Consider the following 23240-nt stretch of genomic DNA (forward strand, 5'->3'; position numbering starts at 1 on the left):
CTACGTTATGCAGCCAATTATTGACATCGCTCTACCCTTGCCAACATCATGTATGCGTGCATTATACTGCATAACATGAAGTAGAGGATGAAAGAGGTAACTATAGTGGTGCCCATGACTATAATTATGACCAAGGACGACATCCCGTAGCACCGGTACAACACGAGCATGGTCCTATTGATGGTTTCGCCAATTTACTGGAGAGGAATAATTTTGTTCGTGATAGAGCCACTCACCGACGTCTCAAGCGTGATCTAATTCAACATATTTGGGATAAATCTCAGCAGGACCGGCACAACAATTAGCTATATGATGCAAGAGTGTTTAATTTATAGTTTAGTTATGTCATATTTGTGTAATGTGTTTCCTTTTAAAGCTTTGATTTGTCTCTTAAATAAGTTATTTGAAGAAACAAACTAAAGATATTTTTCGTTTTTTCAATCTATCGTGTAGAATGCTATTATCTCGGTCATGGCTGAAATGGTCTATAGTACCACTTGCATGCTTCCACCCAGGGGATAAGTCCATGCACATTCAAGATAACAACCATGCAATGTCTTGCTATACGGCCAGGGACCAATTCAATTGCCTAACTAGATCACCTAGGGAATAAGTCCATGCACATGCAATAACAACCGTGGTGGTTGAGATACTAGTTGTCGACACTCTATAAATAGCATGGCATTTAACCAGTACACGCATAACCTACTTTCATCCAAGAAAATGGATCTTGAAGGTGCAATTGCGAACGAAAGCATACACTTGCAATGGACTGAAGAAGAAGACGTACGACTGGTAAAAGGTTGTTTTCACTCTCTACAACGGTTGGTTTCTATAATTGTTCTTAATTACTGTAGTATGTCCAACATGCAGATCTTTGCATGCTTAAACAACTCAATTCAGGCTATCTATGAAAATTTAGAGGATTTGTGGAACCAAATCACCGACGATTTCAACGAAAATAGTCTTCATGAACGACGGAGGCAGACAATCCAATGCAAGCGACACCGATATAAGCTAAATCATAGAATTGTCTTATTTCATAGCATGTGGCGTAGGGTGAGAGATGTGTACATTAATGGCAGATCCAGTGATGAATTAGTGTCTAGAGCACTTGATCTGTACAAGTCAGAAACAAACAAGTCCTTCAAAGATCTGAACTCATGGAATGTGCTAAGGAATGAGCCCCACTGGAACTGGATCAACTTCCCAGTGATAAGACAACGATGCACAATTTGATATCATTCTAGGCGATTGTAGGTTGAAATAAGGTTGAATTAGTACTTCAGTTAATGGTGCCATTTTTTCTATTTCTTTTGGATAGGTGTACTTCTCGTGACAGCTCGTTTCAGTGAACATCGATGTTTTATTTTTGCCAAGTGATATATGAGATAAGAAAAATCACCTTGTTCTTTTATCTACATGTCCGAATAATTTAGACCAGCTATATGAATCATATCAAATCAATGAGACATGTCACTTCACAAATCCTAGTGTGTAGTAAAAGCTCTAGTAGCTTCTGATGAGATGAACATGAACAGATGACCTAAAGTATGCAACATATGACATGGCAACTAAGTACAAGCAGGCAGGGAAAAGTATATAATCTACGAATGATCAAATAATCAACTATATGGTCCAGAAATCCAGTTTTCCCACCACACTGAAATACATAGCAGAGGATCAAGTACTCACCCTGCAGCACTTTGCCAGCTCCTCCTCCCTTCATCCAGCAACCCCATGCCCAGACCTGAAAGGATAGCAAATAGGATAGAATGAATATTGATGTTTAGGCCGAACAAAGATCAAGAACCAGAACACATTGGGAAACAACAGCAGCAAGGGAAGCCTCTCCATGTGCCAGACGCAGATGTACAAATCAAGCTGCTAGCTAAAAACGCAACACCAAACCGGCCTCGCTCCAGCAGAGCTCCGGCAGCGACCTCGCCCTCCACACCCTTCTCGTCTTCCATCCCACACCTGGCAGCAGCCAGCAGTCACATCCCTGCCGGAAGAGCGAATCAACGTACCGCACATACTCACCTCATGTAGAAGATAGATCCTACTCCCCTATGCACACGGCTCGTCGAGAATCACCTGGACAAGGTCCTTCACCTCTGGCGTGACCCAGCGCGACTCCTCCCCAACGCCGGCTGCATCCTCGAGCACCGCCTGGACCCCCGCCAATTGGACTCCCGCGGCTGCACCACCGACGAAGCAGCGCCGGGCAGCTTGAGGAAGAAGTCGCGCCATGGGAGCAGCGGAGGAAGGGGGCGAGGCTGTGCTTCTAAATGGGCGCTGTTAAGGAGTTGCCGCTAGTGTGATTTGGGGAGTATTGTGTGCAGTCAGGATACATAAGGCGATGAGAGGATGGCGCGAGGAGGGAGCTGAGTGAGTGAGCGTTATTTTAGTGGAGGAGCTGGGCTGCGAGCATTACTTTAGTTGTGTAGCATCCCAACGTTGGAGAGAACGGGTGCCAGGCCTGCTGCTACGCCAACGTTAACACAACCGAAGCACCTCTAATTGGCGCCTCTGCATTGCGAGACCACGTTTATTTACGACGCAACACTAGTCTTTTTTCTGTAAGCACCTGGCATAAGCACCCACCATTGTACAAGGCCTTCAATGCACCTGACCGCTTAAGAGGCACACCAGCACCCCAGCCAATAAGGTTCAATTCACACTAAAAACATGCCCACTTGTGATTATTGATCACATCTACTCCCTCGCTCGATGTTATTACAATAAATTTACGAGTATCGTTGGCGTCTTATATTATAGTAGGACAGAGGAAGTAACTGAGAACAATATCTAGAATAATTGTTCTAACCACAATAAAAATCAATACCATACGTACACGAATCCATGGTGCTAATCCAACTCCGTCATCGAATCACACCACCTGATCAATCACTGTCGATCTCTGGGCTCTGGGCCTCTGAGTAGGCGTAGGTGAGGCCGCACGCACGCGTGGCGGTTGCCGTGCGCCGCCATGAAGGTCCCGGCGCCGCGGTCCGGGTTGGGGCACTCCTTGCGCAGCCTCTCGACCTTGCCCGTCGCGTCGTCCACCCTGTAGTAGCCCAGCACGGCGAGCGGGGTCTTCTCGTGCTCGTGCTTGACCTTCTTGGGCGTCGAGTAGGTCTTCTTCTTGTGCTTCTTGGCGCCGCCGCGGAGGCGGAGGACCAGGTGCGGCGTCGACTCCTTCGGGATGTTGTAGCCGGCCAGCGTGCGCCCGTCCTCCAACTGCTTCCCGGCGAAGATGAGCCGCTGCTGGTACGGCGGGATCCCCTCCTTGTCCTGGAAATTGGCCTTCACGTTGTCAATCATGTCCGACGACTCCACCTCCAGCATGATCGTCTTCCCCGTCAGCGTCTTCACGAAGATCTGCATCTCGCCTTCGCTCGCCGAGATTTACGACCTGTTGCTTCGGCGGCGGCGTGGATTGGGATTTGAGAGTTTGGTTGGTTAACGGTGTCGGCCCCTGGGGGATGAGGTTATATGTAAGCCTGGTTCGTTTGATTGGTCATCCGATACGCGACGGACGCCTGTGATCGAGCGGGTCTGAACTGATTTCCGAAACTTCTTGCAAACAAACTGCTACTTTATCAACTCACCAGTATCAACAACCCTCCTTGATGTGTTCATCTTGATTGAAAACCCAAGTTGTAAAGCATACACATTGTAGTGTTCTTTGGCGCCTTACAAAGTGTCGAACCTCATGCCAATGTAAGGTTCCCTAGGTTGTGACCAAGCTTCATCATCGTTCTCACCTCGCAAGCATGTCAATGCATTTCCAATAGTCCCTACAGTATCACCTGCAGCACCTGTGTCATCAAGGGTGCGCGCATCTGTCTCAGCTGCTTATGTTCCAGGGTTAGTTCTACCACCCGCGCCTCCCCCAGCATTAAGGGAGTGCCCACCCGTCAGCCGCACAGGCAGCAGCACTCCTTGAGGGTTTAAAATTGTGTCAGGCCGTTGGTTGCTCTAATATCATGGTGAGAATGGATAATATCACCGTGGTAGAAGCTCTGAAGCTTAATGAAGGACACACTATGGTGGCAGCTCCTGTACTTGAAAATTGCAGGAATACTCTGAAAGAGTTCGGGAAGGTGACTATTGAGCATTGTAATAGGGAGTCGAATGTAGTTTCTCATGAGTTAGCTACATGGGGTCGTCTTAATCCCCCTTCGGTTTGGGTGGATGACCCCCTGATTTCCTAGTTAAATTCTTAGCGGATGATGTAAGCATTATTTGATTTTAATAGCCAGTAGGCCTTCCCGTCAAAAAAAGGGAGTGCCCACCCGTATCCATTGTTTCTGGCACGGGTTTGCCAACATTTTGCGTGACCATAGGATTAGGAGATTCTGCAACGAACTCAGCATGCTCAGCATCACCTGGGTGGATGCTCTGCTGTGTGTAAAATGCAGGATCTCCAATATTATTGCTGCCAGGAATTTGCAATCCAGGGTTATTGTCTTCTGGCAGCTCATTTAGGTCAATCATCTCCATCCTACACATTTTTTCAAACCAGAGAAGCGAGAAGTTTAGTTGGATGAGGCAAGCAACTAACACACTGTCCCTAGGCAACATTTTTTGTAACAACAAGTATATGATTTCCTTTAATCACGTAATCAACATGAAAAAGTGACACAAGTTGTTACAAACTAGTATATTCAAGTTTCTTTTTGAAGTATATGGGCAGTAGCCATGGTTTCTAAATGACTGTACTTTTACAGTAGTTGCCTATGATTTGTTTCAGGCAACTGCTATCAATACAGCAGTTTCCTATGATTGCTTTAGGCAACTACTGTCAGTAGTTGCCTACATGAGAAGATGATTTTTTAGTAGTTTAATGATCAATTTATGTTATTTTGCTTTTTCTAAATGCCTGCAAGATACATCTAATTTCGTGCGTTTTCAAGGCCTGATGAAGCAAGCTTTTTTCATGGGAAAGGATGTTTTCTTTTCAAAGTGTTTTTAGCATCGACAGGAAAAGCCAATATTAGTGACTTCGAGAGTAGCTTATTGTATGTCCCAGAAAATTTATATACCAGTACTAGAAGTAGCTGGGGTGACATATTCTTCATGTTTAGTACTTTGTTTGTATGTAAATTCGTACCAGTAACATCATAACCACCTGTGTTTCTAGCCTCTTCTTTTTTCTTGTTGAACTATCTTAACGCGTTGGAGACCCCAAGGGTTCATGTGTTTTTCCTGTGTTTCTTTTGTGGATGAACCCTTCTTTGCAGGAGCAACCTAAATTTCTTCCCGGGGAGTACAATTGATAGGAAGCAATGTTCAGTCAATTCTCCGAGGCAATGTTTAGTCCATTCTCCAAAGTAATGTTCGTTTACAATTTTTTTGGTATTTCACATCGTACCTATGTTTTTTCCTTTTGATTCTGAACACACAAGTTGCGCATAGTATTTATCAATACTTGACATCTACCATGATTTCTCTTTTTTTGCACCAAATTTTACCAGTTTTGCTTCAAACCACCACACTAGTTGCCTAAAACAAGCAGAGAAGTTGCTTAAAAGACTAGGGTTTTTTGTTTAGTTCACCGGCACCCGTAGTTACTAAGGTTGCTAAGTTATAGCTACACTGATTGCCCATCAGTTGCTTAACACAGTCATGATAGTTGCCTAAAAAAATCAGACAAGTTGCCTACACTAGGGTTATTAGTATCAGTGCTTTGCCCAGATCATATAGTTACTGATACGAACCACAGTTTTTTGCACGAAATAACCATGCTTTCTATTGCTTAAAAACTGCAGCAGTTTTTGCCTAAAACCCTGGGATTTTTTGCTTAAGAAATAACCACAACAGATGCTTGTTTCTGATTTTAGATGGAAGAGTTGAGCAAATCTGACCTTCTTTGTGTGTTTTTGCCTTTTGTTCTGAGTTTTGTCTGTCAATTTGGATCTGGCTTTCTGGATCTTGGGAAGGGAGAAACCTAACTTGATGGAGAAGAAGATGGGTACACGGGGGTTTTTGGTATGCTCAGGAGAAGGGGAGGTTTTGAGGAAGCAAGTGAGGTGAGGGAGGGACTAGATGGGGAGAGCAGGTTGTAGCCTGGGCCGACAAGTTTCCCTTTTTGTCAAGGAGAACCAAAAGTTTCTTGTTCTGGCCGGCTGCCAGGGGATGCTAGGAGCAGTCGGCCGCTCCCTAGCCGCGTCCGATTAAAAAGGGCCGTCCGCCGTCGCTGACGCATGGGCTCGTGGTCTACAGTTGTTATTAATAAAGACGCGGAAGGTAGTTGACCAGCCACCACGTGGGGACACGGTGGACACCGAGAGGACGGGCAGCGCGTCTGTTTCATGTCCGCGCCGACATAATTCAGGCCTAAATTTGGGCCGAAAATTGGTCCGCACTGACGTGTTTTGAGAATGGGTCGACGCGTTGCGCAAGCTTTGTCCGCCGCGACTCAAACAATCGGCGCGCGAAATGGGTTGCCGCCTTGGAGTTGCTCTTAGATCGAATTCCAGCCGGTGGATTCTCACGATTTGGTCTTGCCGGGCCTCTGATTACCGCTCCATTCTCAAGCCTGCCTACTAGTCCCTCCGACCATAGTAAGTGTCAGCCAATCAGGTCATGATGCATACCAAAGCACATTCCAATTCAGACTAAAACATGCTTACTGATGACTAATTGAGAAAATTATCCAGAATAATTGTTCTTTGAAAAATTCATTACCAGACGTACACTGAATCCATGGCGCGAATCCAACTCCGTCATCGAATCACACCACCTGATCAATCACTGTCGATCTCTGGGCTCTGGGCCTCGGCGTAGGCGTAGGTGAGGCCGCACTTGCCGCAGGCGTGGCGGTCGGCGTGCGCCGCCATGAAGGTCCCGGCGCCGCAGTCCGGGTTGGGGCACTCCTTGCGCAGCCTCTCCACCTTGCCCGTCGCGTCGTCCACCCTGTAGTAGCCGAGCACGGCGAGCGGGGTCTTCTCGCGCTCGTGCTTGACCTTCTTGGGCGTCGAGTAGGTCTTCTTCTTGCGCTTCTTGGCGCCGCCGCGGAGGCGGAGGACCAGGTGCAGCGTCGACTCCTTCTGGATGTTGTAGTCGGCCAGCGTGCGCCCGTCCTCCAGCTGCTTCCCGGCGAAGATGAGCCGCTGCTGGTCCGGCGGGATCCCCTCCTTGTCCTGGATCTTGGCCTTGACGTTGTCGATCGTGTCCGACGACTCCACCTCCAGCGTGATCGTCTTCCCCGTCAGCGTCTTCACAAAGATCTGCATCTCGCCCTCGCTCGCCGAGATTTACCACCTGTTGCGTCGGCGGCTGCGGCGGCGTGGATTGGGATTCGAGAGTCTGGTTGGTTGACGGTGTCGCGGCCCCTGGGGGATGGGGTTATATGTAAGCCTGGTTCGTTTGATTGGCCGTCCGATACGCGACGGACGCCTGTGATCGAGCGGGTCTGAACCGACTCGTGAACGAGCCGGACACGGCAAGGACCCGTGAGACGGAGACCAGACCAGAGAAGTAAAACCAAAGCGGCGCACGCGACGCCTGGAACGAGGAGAGGAGAGAGAGCCGGAGAAGCGCGCGGCGAGCGGAGGCAGAGGGGCGCCGCGTTCGCCCGGTGAGAGAGGCGATGTCGTCCATCGGCTCCTCTAACATCGGCTTCCAGGTCCGTCCCTCGCTTGGTTTCTTCTGCTGCCCATCCATCCTTCCCTCCCTCCCCTCGCGGAGGATTAGGGTTTGATGCTTTGTTGCCTTGCGTGAGCCTGATGGTCGTGTGTTCTTGGGTTGCTGCAGCTGCTGAAGAAGTCCGGGTGGAAGGAGGGCACCGGCCTCGGTGCGCAGGAGCAGGTCCGTGTCTCTATTCTCTTTTCTCTTCTCCCCGATCAAGATCTCATCTGCCCATTTTCACCCAATCCGTATGTTAGTTTTAGGGATAATTGTGTTAGTTGTAGCATGGTACTCCCTAAGCGAGGCTTAGTTCTTCTTGTTTTTCTATTCTTGGTACTAGATTATATGATCCATTTTGTGAATCAAATTGTTCTGTGTTTCTCCAAGTGTTGTAAGTGTCTTATTACTGGTCTTTGGGATCACTGCGAATCAAATTGGCTCATATTGTGGACTTCACAAAATGATAAAGGGCGTGCTGAAATTAGTTTGGTTTCTGGGTAATGATCACAGTCGGACAAATAAAGCTAAATACTTGAATTTGTTAACTATAAACAACTTACCTTCGCTTCTTGTATAATCTTGTTCACTTCACAAGCTCAGGAGTAACTGTATAACTGAACACATCCATGGGTTTTAAAATAAACAAATGCACGGTTGGCCGTCTGCTATATAACAAGTTGTGATTACACACTTGGAAGGAGCCAGCTTGTTACTTATAGTTGCCTAGCTACTCCTGGATTATTTCTGTTTGTGTACTCACTTGTCCAAACTGTCATGAAACAGGGGCGTTTGGAACCAGTAGAAACTCGTGTCAAGAACAACAAACGCGGTTTAGGTTCCAAAGAACCAAAGCCAAAGCCAAAGGTTGAGGATGATGTTGAAACAGCTCCTAGTAGAAGACCCAAGGTGAGCAAAGCATTCTTGTTGACTTGATTCCAGAACTGTTTTGTTGTAGTCCATAGGTTCTGCCGAATTCACAAAAAAAAATTACTACTCCCCTCCATTCACTATTATAAGATGTTCTAACCTTTTTTCTGAATCGGATGTATATAGACATGTTTTAATGTGTTTGTTTACTCATTTCAATCCATATGTAGCCATATTGAAATATCAAAAACATCTTATAATAGTGAACAGAGGGAGTACTATTTACTGATTACAGATTCTTTGCGTGGTACTGTTGAAAAAAGTGTATGTGTTTATATATAGTTAAATTAAACAAACGTAACACGTTATATTGGATGCTCATCAATTTCTTTCAGCAGAATATTTGTAAGGTTTAGAAGATAATACTGATGTGTCCTTTGTACCTTTCTGCATCTCGAACCAGCATACTTGTAGTCATCACTGATCTGACTTTCCCTTTTCATCAATGATCTGACTTAATGCCACAAATATGTTGCTATTGTCAGCAGGATGCGCCGGTAACGAAGAAGGCAAAGTTGGCCGCAAAGAGGATACGGAAGATGCAGGAAGAGGAGAAGAAAGCACAAGAGAGGGAATTCGAAATTGCTTTCTTCAGGGAATTTTGGCCTGATAATGTATAAACAACAAACCTGACAGCGTTGCACCCGTTGGCATCAACTGATAATGCCATTGTACAGCTTATCGATGCTTTTGCAGTTTGCAAGTGCTGTTCACTCTTTCTGTCTTTGTTCTCTTCCAAGTGTTACATTTATTCAGTTGTAGATGTTTGTGCCCTGCAGAGATATGTTGTAACTTGTAACAGACGTTCTTTCATTGAAGAAAATGTCACTTGGGTTTTTACTACAGCTGGGGTAATATTAGAGCATCTCCAGCCGTTCGGCCCCCCAACGGCGCTTGTAGGCGAACAATAGCGTCTCTTGGGGCCTTGCCGGCGACAATTTCGGCGTGGGGGAAACTGATTCCTAGCCGCGACCACAACGGCATTGGCCAAAAAAAAATAAAAAGCCGCGACCACAACGGCATCGGCCAAAAAAAATTTAAAAAGCCCAAAGTCGACAAAATTCAGTTAATTTGGATGAAATATAGGTGATTTCATTGATATTTAGGTGAATTTACGTAGATAAAAACGTAAAACTACTCCTAGTTCATGCCGAGGAGGTTGTAGAAGACGGTGTTGTCGTCGCCGTCGCTCGGCAGCCCGTCCTTCGGGGCGTCCTTGCTGCAGCCCTGCCCTGGATCGCCGCTGTGGACCGGCTGGCTCAGCACAGTGACCTCATCGTCGCTGTTAGAGAGCACGATGACGCCGCCCTCGTCGCGGCCATGGCGCTGCTCGGCGATTTCTTCCAGAGCACGGCGCTGGTGCTCCATCTCCTGCGCCATGTAGTCCGCGCACGACCAGGCGAGGCCGCTCTCGAGGTCGGCGGCCATGTCCTCGTGCTCATACTTCACTATGGTCGCCGCCGGCTCCTTCTTCGGCTTGACCAGGCGCATGTGGCCGCGGAGAGGGGAAGGGACGCGGCCGCCCTCGTTTATGACATGGCTGCCGCCGCGGCTGCGCGGACGGAGCAGCGTCTCCTACGGCTCGGGCTTGACGGGGAGGAGTGCCGCCCGCGCCGACCCGGAGGAGTGGGAACTAGAGGACGACGAGGACGGCGTGTCCATGCGCCTCGACATCCAGGAGCTTCCGCGGCGGCGAGAGAAGAACGGCGCCTGGTACTCCAGCCGCGGCTCGTTGCCGCCCTCGATGTGCGCGAGCACGGCGGAGAGAGTCCACTCGGGCGCCCCGCCATTGACGGCGGCCCTCCGAGTTATGGCGCCCCTCTACGTCGGGCCGCCGTTGGTGGACGCCAGCTGCTCAACATGGCGTCGCTGGAAGTACGCGGTCCACAACGCATGGTTGTCCGCTGTGTACCGTGGTTGTTGCCACGCTTGCTCCGGTAGGTTGGCCCGGATTGCCGCGATCTCGGTGGGGCGTTCCGCGTCGGAGGGCACGGGGATGCCGCCTATGCTCAGCCGCCATGCGCCCGACGCGTGCATGTCAGACGGCGTCGGGTAGTTGGCCTCCTGCAGCAGGCGAGCCTCCCACTGAAGGACATATGCCCTAGAGGCAATAATAAAGTGGTTATTTATATTTCCTTATATCATGATAAATGTTTATTATTCATGCTAGAATTGTATTAACCGGAAACTTAGTGCATGTGTGAATACATAGATAAAACAGAGTGTCCCTAGTATGCCTCTACTTGACTAGCTCGTTAATCAAAGATGGTTATGTTTCCTTACCATAGACATGTGTTGTCGTTTGATGAACGGGGTCACATCATTAGAGAATGATGTGTGACCCAACCATTAGCTTAGCATTGTGATCGTTGAGTTTTATTTCTATTGCTTTCTTCATGACTTATACATGTTCCTCTGACTATGAGATTATGCAACTCCCGAATACCGGAGGAACACCTTGTGTGCTATCAAACGTCACAACGTAACTGGGTGATTATAAAGATGCTCTACATGTGTCTTCGAAGGTGTTTGTTGGGTTGGCATAGATCGAGATTAGGATTTGTCACTCCGTGCATCGGAGAGGTATCTCTGGGCCCTCTCGGTAATGCACATCACTATAAGCCTTGCAAGCAATATGACTAATGAGTTAGTTGCGGGATGATGCATCACGGAACGAGTAAAGAGACTTGCCGATAATGAGATTGAACTAGGTATGATGATACCGACGATCGAATCTCGGGCAAGTAACATACCGATGACAAAGGGAACAACGTATGTTGTTATGCGGTTTGACCGATAAAGATCTTCGTAGAATATGTAGGAGCCAATATGAGCATCCAGGTTCCGCTATTGGTTATTGACCGCAGATGAGTCTCGGTCATGTCTACATAGTTCTCGAACCCGCAGGGTCCGCATGCTTAACGTTTGATGACGATCGGTATTATGAGTTTATGTGTTTTGATGTACCGAAGATAGTTCGGAGTCCCGGATGAGATCACGGACATGACGAGGAGTCTCGAAATGGTCAAGACATAAAGATTGATATATTGGATGACTATATTCGGACACCGGAATGGTTCTGAGGTGTATTGAGTATTTACCGGAGTACCGGGGGGTTACCGCAACCCCTCGGGGGGTCAATGGGCCTTCATGGGCCTTAGTGGAAGAGAGGAGGAGGCGGCCAAGTGGAGGGCGCACGCCCCCCAAGCCCAATCCGAATTGGGGAGGGGGCCGGCCCCCCTTTTCCTTCTCTCCCTCTTCCCCTTCCTTCCCCCTCCTAGTTGGACTAGGAAAGGGGGGAACCTACTCCTAGTAGGAGTAGGATTCCCCCCCCTTGGGGCGCGCCCCATGAGGCCAGCCGGCCCCCTCCTCTGCTCCTTTATATACGGGGGAGGGGGGCACCCCATAGACACACAAGTTGATTTCTTAGCCGTGTGCGGTGCCCCCCTCCACAGATTTCCACCTCGGTCATATTGTTGTAGTGCTTAGGCGAAGCCCTGCGTTGGTAACTTCATCATCACCGTCAACACGCCGTCATGCTGACAAAACTCTCCCTCGGCCTCAGCTGGATCTAGAATTTCGAGGGACGTCCCCGAGCTGAACGTGTGCAGATCGCGGAGGTGCCGTGCGTTCGGTACTTGATCGGTTGGATCGCGAAGACATTCGACTACATCAACCGCATTACTTAACGCTTCCACTTTCGGTCTATGAGGGTACGTGGACACACTCTCCCCGCTCGTTGCTATGCTTCTCCTAGATAGATCTTGCGTGATCGTAGGATTTTTTTTGAAATACTACGTTCCCCAACAATGGCATCAGAGCCAGGTCTATGCGTAGATGTTATTTGCATGAGTAGAACACAAAGAGTTCTGGGCGATAATAGTCATACTACTTACCAGCATGTCATACTTTGATTCGGCGGTATTGTTGGATGAAGCGGCCCAGACCGACATTACATGACCGCGTTCATGAGACTGGTTCTACCGCCGTGCTTTGCACACAGGTGGCTAGTGGGTGTCTGTTTCTCCAACTTTAGTTGAATCGAGTGTGACTGATATGTCTCCGTCGTATCTACTTTTCCAAACACTTTTGCCCTTGTTTTGGACTCTAACTTGCATGATTTGAATGGAACTAACCCGGACTGACGCTGTTTTCAGCAGAATTGCCATGATGTTGTTTTATGTGCAGAAAACAAAAGTTCTCGGAATGACCTGAAACTCCACAGAACTTCTAGTTAAAAATAAAATAAAAATCCTTGCCTAAGATGAAGACCAGGGGGCCCACACCCTGTCCACGAGGGTGGGGGCGCCCCCCCTAGGGCGCGCCCCCTACCTCGTGGGCCCCCTGGAGCTCCCCCGACGCCAACTCCGACTCTATATATTTGCTTTCGGGGAGAAAAAAATGAAGGAGAAGAAATCATCGCGTTTTACGATACAGAGCCGCCGCCAAGCCCTAAAACCTCTCTGGAGGGCTGATCTGGAGTCCGTTCGGGGCTCCGGAGAGGGGGATTCGTCGCCGTCGTCATCATCAACCATCCTCCATCACCAATTTCATGATGCTCTCCGCCGTGCGTGAGTAATTCCATCGTAGGCTTGTTGGACGGTGATGGGTTGGATGATATCTATCATGTAATCGAGTTAGTTTTGTTAGGGTTTGATCCCTAGTATCCACTATGTTCTGAGATTGATGTTGCTATGACTTTGCTATGCTTAATGCTTGTCACTAGGGCCCGAGTGCCATGATTTCAGATCTGAACCTATTATGTTTTCATGAATATATGTGAGTTCTTGATCCTATCTTGCAAGTCTATAGTCACCTACTATGTGTTATGATCCGGCAACCCCGAAGTGACAATAATCGGGACCACTCCCGGTGATGACCGTAGTTTGAGGAGTTCATGTATTCACTATGTGCTAATGCTTTGTTCCGGTTCTCTATTAAAAGGAGGCCTTAATATCCCTTAGTTTCCATTAGGACCCCGCTGCCACGGGAGGGTAGGACAAAAGATGTCATGCAAGTTATTTTCCATAAGCACGTATGATTATATTCGGAATACATGCCTACATTACATTGATGAATTGGAGCTAGTTCTGTGTCACCCTATGTTATGACTGTTACATGATGAACCGCATCCGGCATAATTATCCATCACCGATCCAATGCCTACGAGTTTTCCATCTACTGGTTTACGCTTATTTACTTTCCCGTTGCTACTGTTACAATCACTACAAAACACCAAAAATATTACTTTTGATTTCATTACTCTTTTGTCACCGTTATCACTACTATCATATTACTTTGCTACTAAATACTTTGCTGCAGATATTAAGTTATCCAGGTGTGGTTGAATTGACAACTCAGCTGCTAATACTTGAGAATATTCTTTGTCTCCCCTTGTGTCGAATCAATAAATTTGGGTTGAATACTCTACCCTCGAAAGCTGTTGCGATCCCCTACACTTGTGGGTTATCAGTGACTACGCCCGATCTTTGTTGAAGGTTAAAACAACACACTTGACGAAAAATCGTTGTGGTTTGATGCGTAGGTAAGAACGGTTCTTGCTAAGCCCGTAGCAGCCACGTAAAACTTGCAACAAGAAATTAGAGGACGTCTAACTTGTTTTTGCAGGGCTTGCTGTGATGTGATATGGTCAAGACGTGATGATATATAATTTGTTGTATGAGATGATCATATTTTGTAACAGTTATCGGCAACTGGCAGGAGCCTTATGGTTGTCGCTTTATTGTATGAAATGCAATCGCCATGTAATTGCTTTACTTTATCACTAAGTGTAGGATCGAAAGTATGTCTAGAGGGGGGGTGATTAGACTACTTGACCAAATAAAAATCTAGCCTTTTCCCAATTTTAGTTCTTGGCAGATTTTAGCTATCTTAGCACAAGTCAAGCAATCTCCACACAATTCAAGCAAGCATGCAAAAGAGTATATGAGCAGCGGAAAGTAAAGCATGCAACTTGCAAGAATGTAAAGGGAAGGGTTTGGAGGATTCAAACACAATTGGAGACACGGATGTTTTTGTCGTGGTTCCGATAGGTGGTGCTATCGTACATCCACGTTGATGGAGACTTCAACCCACGGAGGGTAACGGTTGCGCGAGTCCACGGAGGGCTCCACCCACGAAGGGTCCATGAAGAAGCAACCTTGTCTATTCCATCACGGCCGTCGCCCACGAAGGACTTGCCTCACTAGTGGTAGATCTTCACGAAGTAGGCGATCTCCTTGCCCTTACAAACTCCTTGGTTCAACTCCACAATCTTGTCGGAGACTCCCAAGTGACACCTAGCCAATCTAGGAGACACCACTCTCCAAGAAGTAACAAATGGTGTGTTGATGATGAACTCCTTGCTCTTGTGCTTCAAATGATAGTCTCCCCAACACTCAACTCTCTCTCACAGGATTTGGATTTGGTGGAAAGAAGATTTGAGTGGAAAGCAACTTGGGGAAGGCTAGAGATAAAGATTCATATGGTTGGAATGGAATATCTTGAGCTCAACACAAGTGTAGGTGGTTCTCTCTCAGAAAATATGTATTGGAAGTGTAGGTATGTTCTGATGGCTCTCTCCTCGAATGAAGAGTGGGTGGAGGGGTATATATAGCCTCCACACAAAATCTGTCCGTTACACACAATTTGCCAAACTCGGTGGGACCGAATGGTTAAACTCGGTCGGACCGATTCAGCAAACCTAGTGACCGTTAGGATTTTCGGTGGGACTGAGATGCAACTCGGTAGGACCGATATGGTTAGGGTTAGGGCATAAAGTAATCTCGGTGTGACCGATTACACAAACTCGGTGGGACCGATTTTGGTAATAAGCTAACCAGAGAGTTGGTCAGGTAAACTCGGTGGGACCGATTCGCTCATCTCGATGAGACCGAAATGTTACAAAAGGGAAACAGAGAGTTTACATTGCAATCTCGGTGGGATCGATCGCTCATCTCGGTAAGACCGAAACGTTACGAAGGGAAACAGAGAGATTACAATCCCATCTCGGTGAGACCGAGATCCCTATCGGTGAGACCAATTTGCCTAGGGTTTGTGGCAGTGGCTATGACATCTGAAACTCGGTGGCGCCGGATAGAAAGAATGGGTGGGGCCGAGTTTGACTTTTGGTTTAGGTCATATGTGGATGTGGGAAGGTAGTTGAGGTTTTTGGAGCATATCACTAAGCACTTTGAGCAAGCAATCCATTAAGCAACACCTCATCCCTCCTTGATAGTATTGGCTTTTCCTATAGACTCAATGTGATCTTGGATCACTAAAATATAAAATGTAGAGTCTTGAGCTTCAAGCTTGAGCCAAACTTTTTGTCCTTAGAATTTTGAGGGATCCACTTTCCTCATGCATGCCATGCCATTCATTGAGCTTTTCCTGAAATATTAATCTTGGAATAATGTTAGCTCAATGAGCTATATGTTGTTAGGAATTACCAAAACCACCCAGGGATAGTTGCACTTTCAATCTCCCCCTTTTTGGTAATTGATGACAACATATAGATCAAAGCTTCGACAAATGATAATAAGAGTGAAAGATATTGTCGCTTTGAGAAGTATGTGAAAAGCAAGAGCTCCCCCTAAATTTGTGCATATCTTAAGATTTGCTTTGGACTGCAAATGCACAATGAGCTAGGATCATGGGTTACTCTTCCATGTCACATACATCTTGGTGGAGCGCTCAAAATGATAAGAATTAAATACATGCACTCATCACCAAGCAAAGTGAATGATCAAATAGGGATAAAATGATAGTATCATCCAACAAGCATTAATGTAGCATATGATCAAACACACATGATCATCCAAGTATCTCAAACAAGCAAATAAAGTTCAACCACCAAAGCAAGAGAGAATAAAAATCAACGCTCTCTCTCTCGAAGCCTATGATCTATACATTTTTCTCCCCCTTTGGCAACAAGTTACCAAAAAGTTCATAGAAAATGCATAGCACTAAAACGTCTCTCAAGCTTGGTCTTCAGGTAGTGGTGTCCGGATAACTCCAAGAACGAAGGCTTCAGTCGAAGTAGAAGGAGCTGCTGGAGCTGGTGGCACTGAAGCTGTAGCTGGTGCAGATGAAGTAGCTCTAGTGTCTGGTACTGGTACTGCAGTTGACCTCTGAGCTCTAGGCACTCTGGCAAATGCCTCAGTTGTTGTCTTGCCCTTCCTCTCCTGCATGTCATCCTGAAGTTGCTCCACAACAGACTGGATCTCAGTTACCTTCACGTCCATGTCATAGAACTTCTGCTCCATGATTCTTTCCAAGCTCTCCTGGTTTCGAGTCAGGGTGGCCAGTCCTTTCTCTATCCTTAGAGTGGATGCAATCAAGTAGCCAAGCTGGTCTTGCTTGCTTTTTAGAAGATACTGAGATGCCTCCTCCTGGGTTGGCATCTTTGCAGCTTTTTCTGTCTTTGCCTTCTCTCTCTTGGCTTGTGCTTGTACTGAGGATGGCTCATCTTCATTCATAACCACTTGGCTGTCCTCGAAATCTGGATAGATGGCCAAGTGTTCCTTGTCCAACAAGTATGTGTCAGTACCCATCTTTGAGTTAATCTGTTGGGGAACGTAGTAATTTCAAAAAAATTCCTACGCACACGCAAGATCATGGTGATGCATAGCAACGAGAGGGGAGAGTGTTGTCCACATACCCTCGTAGACCGACAGCGGAAGCGTTATCACAACGCGGTTGATGTAGTCGTACGTCTTCACGATCCGACCGATCAAGTACCGAACGTACGGCACCTCCGAGTTCTACACACGTTCAGCTCGATGACGTCCCTCGAACTCCGATCCAGCCGAGTGTTGAGGGAGAGTTTTGTCAGCACGACGGCGTGGTGACGATGATGATGTTCCACCGACGCAGGGCTTCGCCTAAGCTCCGCAACGGTATTATCGAGGTGTAATATGGTGGAGGGGGGCACCGCACACGGCTAAGAGATCTCAAGGATCAATTGTTGTGTCTCTGGGGTGCCCCCTGCCCCCGTATATAAAGGAGCAAGGGGGAGGCAGCCGGCCAAGGGGAGAGGCGCGCCATAGGGGGGAGTCCTACTCCCACCGGGAGTAGGACTCCTCCTTTCCTTGTGGGAGTAGGAGAAGGGAAGGGGGAAGGAGAAAGAAGGAAGGGTGCGCCCCCCTTCCCTAGTCCAATTCGGACCAGACCATGGGGAGGGGTGCGGCCACGTTTTGAGGCCTTTCTCTCCTTTCCCGTATGGCCCATTAAGGCCCAATACGAATTCCCGTAACTCTCCGGTACTCCGAAAAATACCCGAATCACTCGGAACCTTTTCGAAGTCCGAATATAGTCGTCCAATATATCGATTTTTACGTCTCGACCATTTCGAGACTCCTCGTCATATCCCCGATCTCATCCGGGACTCCGAACTCCTTCGGTACATCAAAACTCAATAAAACTGTCATCGTAACGTTAAGCGTGCGGACCCTACGGGTTCGAGAACTATGTAGACATGACCGAGACACGTCTCCGGTCAATAACCAATAGCGGGACCTGGATGCCCATATTGGCTCCCACATATTCTACGAAGATCTTTATCGGTCAGACCGCATAACAACATACGTTGTTCCCTTTGTCACCGGTATGTTACTTGCCCGAGATTTGATCGTTGGTATCTCGATACCTAGTTCAATCTCGTTACCGGCAAGTCTCTTTACTCGTTCCGTAACACATCATCCCGCAACTAACTCATTAGTCACAATGCTTGCAAGGCTTATAGTGATGTGCATTACCGAGTGGGCCCAGAGATACCTCTCCGACAATTGGAGTGACAAATCCTAATCTCGAAATACGCCAACCCAACAAGTACCTTTGGAGACACCTGTAGAGCACCTTTATAATCACCCATTTACGTTGTGACGTTTGGTAGCACACAAAGTGTTCCTCCGGTAAACGGGAGTTGCATAATCTCATAGTCATAGGAACATGTATAAGTCATGAAGAAAGCAATAGCAACATACTAAACGATCGAGTGCTAAGCTAACGGAATGGGTCAAGTCAATCACGTCATTCAACTAATGAGGTGATCTCGTTAATCAAATGACAACTCATGTCTATGACTAGGAAATATAACCATCTTTGATTAACGAGCTAGTCAAGTAGAGGCATACTAGTGACACTCTGTTTGTCTATGTATTCACACATGTATTATGTTTCCGGTTAATACAATTCTAGCATGAATAATAAACATTTATCATGATATAAGGAAATATATAATACTTTATTATTGCCTCTAGGGCATATTTCCTTCATAATCAACTCCTGGATTTGTGGGGCATACCCACAGCTTCTCTTCTGGTCTGCAGCAGTCCTCTTGATAGTTTCAACAATGAGACTCATAACCTTGAACTTTTGTGGCACATCAAATATATGTAGCAGATTGATGGAGTGGCCTCTGATCATCCTGTGATCTCCAGACTTGGGCAGAAGAGTATGCCTTAGTATCCAATTGATAGTAGGCAGTCCTGACAGCAAATGTTTCACTGACCCAAACTGGTGAGTCTCAAGCTCTACATCTGGAATTTCCTTGTACATGCTGGCCATGGAGTTGTGATCCTTCTTCTTCTTGGCATAGACATCCAAGTCATCTTCTTGCTCTTCTGGGGCATTGATCAACTGAGCCCTTTCTGCAACTGTAGACTGGTATCTAGTGCCTTCAGACATCCAGACAATTCTTCCATCTGGGTAGAAGTGAGCTATGGAGTAGAATTGCATGATAAGTTCATCATTCCACTTAGTGAGCTTTTGAGCCACAGACTCATCTACTCCACAAGCCTTGAAACTGTCATACACACCAGGATAGTGTTCCTCATTCTCCTTCATGTAGGTCCAGTCGACCCACCTCATGTCACACACTATAGGTTTCTTGTCAAGCAGCACTCTCTCATAGAAATCCTGTTGTTCCTTGGTGTGGAACCTGTAATCCACAGCAGTTCTTCTTCTGGTAGCATAAGGATCTGTCTCTCTCCATTTCCTCAGTCCTGAGTCTCTCCTGATCTTCATGTTCTCAGCCACAGGATGAGCATCATTGTGGTCTGGAATTTTTGGCTTCAATTTTCTCAGAACATGCTCTTCATCTCCTTCTTCTTCAACAGTCTCAGGCACTGGGGCCTTGTTCTTCTCAGCAGCAGATATGTTTCTTGTATTCCTCTTTGGTGCAGTCTTGGGCTTGGAGGCAGCTTTGGGTGCTTCTTTGGGCTTTGATGATGCAGCCCCTGTCCTGATAGCATCACCCATAAGCTTCTGGGCCTTAGGTGCTGGTGCAGCAACCTCTTCTTCTTCTTCTTCTTCTTCTTCTTCAGAATCTCTCCTCATAGAGGGTTTGCCAAGAACTCTGGCAGTAGTGGTTCTGACTCTCTTTTTCTTTTTATCTTGGCCAACAGCTTCCTCTTCTGACTCAATGGTAAACTTTATGGTTTCTCCAGTGGCAACCTTCCTAGGTTTAGAAGTGGGAACTCTCCTTGCAGGTGCCTTCTTCTGCATACCTGGCTTTGTGGCTGCAGCTGAGCCATATTCCTTTTTCAGCACTTTCTTCTTTGATGTGGCATCATCCTCAACTGCCACATAGTCTTCATCCTCAGACTCTGAAGTTTTCTTCTTCCTTGTTCTGGTGGCAGCTTTGGGTAAGTTGCTGGGAGTGCTCCTGCTTCCATCATCTGAGCTGCTAGAGGGACTAGTGCCCTCACTCATGTGAACCTGCTCCTCTGACTTGTTCTGACTGTCACTCTGATCAGACATGATGCAAACACTGACAGCTGACCCTGTGAATAGATTATAGATGAGGTAGAGTGGATAAGCATCACAAAATACAATGGTTTTTGCAAAAGAATGAATCAAAAACTTAGTTTTAGTTTTCCTCAGAAAGCATTTCGGATCAACCGATTTGTAAACTCGGTGATACCGAAGCAGCTGTTGGAACCAAAACTAGTGAACTCGGTCAGACCGAGTCACAGTTCGGTGGCACCGAGACTGCTAGGGTTTCACAAAGTCCTGAACTCGGTCACACCGATTTTCAATTCTCGGTCAGACCGAGAATCTCATGTGCAATGGCCTGAGCCGAATCGGTGGTACCGAGTTCCACAACTCGGATGGTCCGAGATGGTTTTGGCGGAAACCTAACCCTAAATTTTCAATTCAACTCTAATCTACGGAGTGTTTTGACTGGATAAGATCGTTTCAATCGTGGCAAGATTCATGGAAAACACATTGTGCTAGGAATCGGATTGAGGATAGCACACTGATCAAGTTCATACCCTAGTTCGGCGATGAACTTGCTACGGCGGCAACGGCGGGAATGATTTCCGTTGACGACGGCGGAGACCAGCGGCAGGAGGCAACTGGCGACGAGGAGGACGATCCGGAGACCCTGGAGGCAGAGCGGGCTAAGCGCGGGCGAAAAGACTTCGGAGAAATTTCCAAAATTTTGCCCGTGGGTATATATAGCCCGACCCTGTCGGTGTGACCGAGTGGAACAACTCGGTGGCACCGAGATTCATAACTGCAAGCAGTTACTGAAACTCGGTGTGACCGAAAGGTTCAAATCGGTTGCACCGAGATTGAAAACCTAGATCGACTTAGTGATCTCGGTATGACCGAAATGGATGAATCGGTCAGACCGAAACGCACAAAGAAGTTTTGGAAGTTTAAGTCTATGACGAATCGGGGACTCCGAGTGCTCCTCACACAGAGTGGTTCGAATCTGACTTGATCAAATTTTGTGATGTAGCATGAATAGAGTTTGAGACGAGAAAAGCATAGATAGCTAGAGAGGGTTCTTAGGCATTCTTGTCCATCCACTTGGCAAAAGAAAAGAAAACCAATCAATAAAAACAACAAGTGGATGTCCTCGAATGAGTAAAATATGCAATCAACATGCTCACACAATAAAATGGCAATTGAAATATATGGCAAAGCATGCACAACCAATTCTAGCATCTATCAAACAATTTCCGATGACTAGGCCATCTATATATGAGTATATTGACTTAGGAGTCAAATGAGAACATTTGATCATAGGTCATACTCATCGTTTAAGCACAAGTGGGGTTACCACTTTTACATAAAGCATTGTTGTGTTCACACCATTAGAGTTGCTTTAGCTCAATTCTTAGAGTAAAGCTCCCCCTAGATGTGAGATCCCCCCTAAGAGGGATGAACTAACCTTGGGTTTTGTCGATGATGACTTCATGTAGATATTGAAGATGTGGATGCTCAATGTTGATGTAGATCATTTGGAGCTATCCATTGGAGTGAGTTGCACTTTCAATACCTACACGGGTTAGTCCCACAAGGAACAAACAAGGATATCCATAGACATAGAGTGATGCACACACAAGATGATGTCTATGAAAGCTTTTAGGTTACCTTGTCCCTTGTCTTACCAACAAGAGGGTTTGTGACTCCTTGAACTAGTGCAAGATGTGGAAGTTGATTTCACTTGTTCTTGCCAAGATGATAAGAGTGAAGTATGTTGGCGGAGTCACCCTCAAGAACTCTCTAGTTCTTCTTCTTCAGGATCCACACCATCTTGATGGGAATCCTCAGTGTTGTAGTTGTACTTGATGAAGTGTAACTTGAAGTAGTCTTGGGAACCCACTTGACCAAGGCCTTAGGAGCTTCTTCAAATGCATCAATTTCCTCTTGAAGCTTGTCCTTGCCTTTTTGCTTGTGGTCTTGTGGTGGAAGATCATCTTGAGCTTGTGTCCCTTTGAAAGAAGTAGGATCATACTTCTCTTGTTGAGGAACAAACTTCGTCTTGGGGTATTGATCTTCTTCCCACTCAACTCCATTGGCATTGAACTTTCGTTCAAAACCAACACCTTGATTCTTCCGGTGCCTTCCTTGCTTGCGTACAATTTCCTCGAATTGCTTACTTCCGGCAAGGCTCTTGTAAACACCTTTCTCTATAATTCCCTTCAATAAGCTATTTTCTTGCTCAAGTGTAACTTGGCTAAGAGAATCATTAGTGGAATCAAGAGAACTACTAGAAGCAACAATATTGGATTTAGCATGATTATTGTTACTACTAGAGGAAGAATCTTTCTTGTTCTTGTTACTAGACTTGACTTGAGGCATGTAAGTGGATAAGAGTAAACGCTTGGCAATGTAAGAAGAACTTTTCTTACGAAGATCATCATTGATTGCTTTTAAGAACTCATGCTCTTGCTCAAGGTTGAGCTTTTCAAAGCATAATTTCTCATGAGTCCTTAAAAGTTCTCGATGATCTCCTAAGATAGTTTCATGAGCTAACTTAAGAGTGTTTAGTTCTTTAGTTAGAGACTCAATCTTCTCCTTATCATTGTCATTCGTTTTATCTTGATTAGCATGATTAATTGACGTTTCATCATAGTATTCATCACTAGAGTTGTCAACAAGTAAATCATCATCACCTAACAAGTCATCTTCATCACTATTGAAATCAACATACTCGGGGTGTGATACCTTTGGGCCTTTAGCCATGAAGCTATTCCAACTCCTTCATTTGGTGAGTCAAATATGTCGTAGGAGTTGGTTGTCACAAGTGCTAGACCGGCAACACCTTCATCTTGAGTATATTCGGAGTCGGAGTGATAGCTTCTCTCGGAGTGGTTGTCGGAGTCAGAGCCGGATACCCATTCACCAACATGAGCTTGATGTCTTCGTTTTGTGTAGCT

At 46.5% G+C, this 23240-nt stretch overlaps 2 protein-coding genes and 1 pseudogene across 3 annotated transcripts; 1 reads left to right on the forward strand and 2 right to left on the reverse strand.

The window, feature by feature from the left end:
• Positions 1–2733: 2733 nt before the first annotated feature.
• On the reverse strand, positions 2734–3808 carry LOC123181275 (ubiquitin-40S ribosomal protein S27a-2-like; annotated as a pseudogene).
• Positions 3809–6620: 2812 nt separating this feature from the next.
• On the reverse strand, positions 6621–7318 carry LOC123181274 (ubiquitin-40S ribosomal protein S27a-2-like). The gene has a single exon (XM_044593534.1). It carries the CDS (start codon positions 7242–7244, stop codon positions 6756–6758), a length of 489 nt encoding a protein of 162 aa, XP_044449469.1. The 5' UTR covers positions 7245–7318; the 3' UTR covers positions 6621–6755.
• A 133-nt stretch (positions 7319–7451) lies between these two features.
• Positions 7452–9408, forward strand: LOC123181276 (G patch domain-containing protein 11). 2 transcript variants are annotated; one of them, XM_044593535.1, is made up of 4 exons: positions 7452–7636; positions 7765–7818; positions 8422–8544; positions 9051–9408. In XM_044593535.1, exons 1-4 carry the CDS (start codon positions 7601–7603, stop codon positions 9183–9185), a joined length of 348 nt encoding a protein of 115 aa, XP_044449470.1. In that variant the 5' UTR covers positions 7452–7600; the 3' UTR covers positions 9186–9408. The 2 variants fall into 2 exon arrangements, with proteins under 2 accessions (XP_044449470.1, XP_044449471.1); XM_044593536.1 differs by having other exon boundaries at positions 9054–9408.
• The last annotated feature ends 13832 nt before the right edge of the window (positions 9409–23240 follow it).

The sequence above is a fragment of the Triticum aestivum genome, chromosome 1D, assembly GCF_018294505.1.
Source record: "Triticum aestivum cultivar Chinese Spring chromosome 1D, IWGSC CS RefSeq v2.1, whole genome shotgun sequence".
NCBI classification, from domain to species: domain Eukaryota; kingdom Viridiplantae; phylum Streptophyta; class Magnoliopsida; order Poales; family Poaceae; genus Triticum; species Triticum aestivum.

Coding starts and splice junctions, on each gene's coding strand:
- LOC123181274 (XM_044593534.1), bottom strand. CDS start 7,244: ATGCAGATCTTTGTGAAGACGCTGACGGGGAAGACGATCACGCTGGAG.
- LOC123181276 (XM_044593535.1), top strand. CDS start 7,601: ATGTCGTCCATCGGCTCCTCTAACATCGGCTTCCAG. Junction 7,637..7,764: donor CCTCTAACATCGGCTTCCAG/GTCCGTCCCTCG, acceptor GGGTTGCTGCAG/CTGCTGAAGAAGTCCGGGTG. Junction 8,545..9,050: donor CTCCTAGTAGAAGACCCAAG/GTGAGCAAAGCA, acceptor TGCTATTGTCAG/CAGGATGCGCCGGTAACGAA.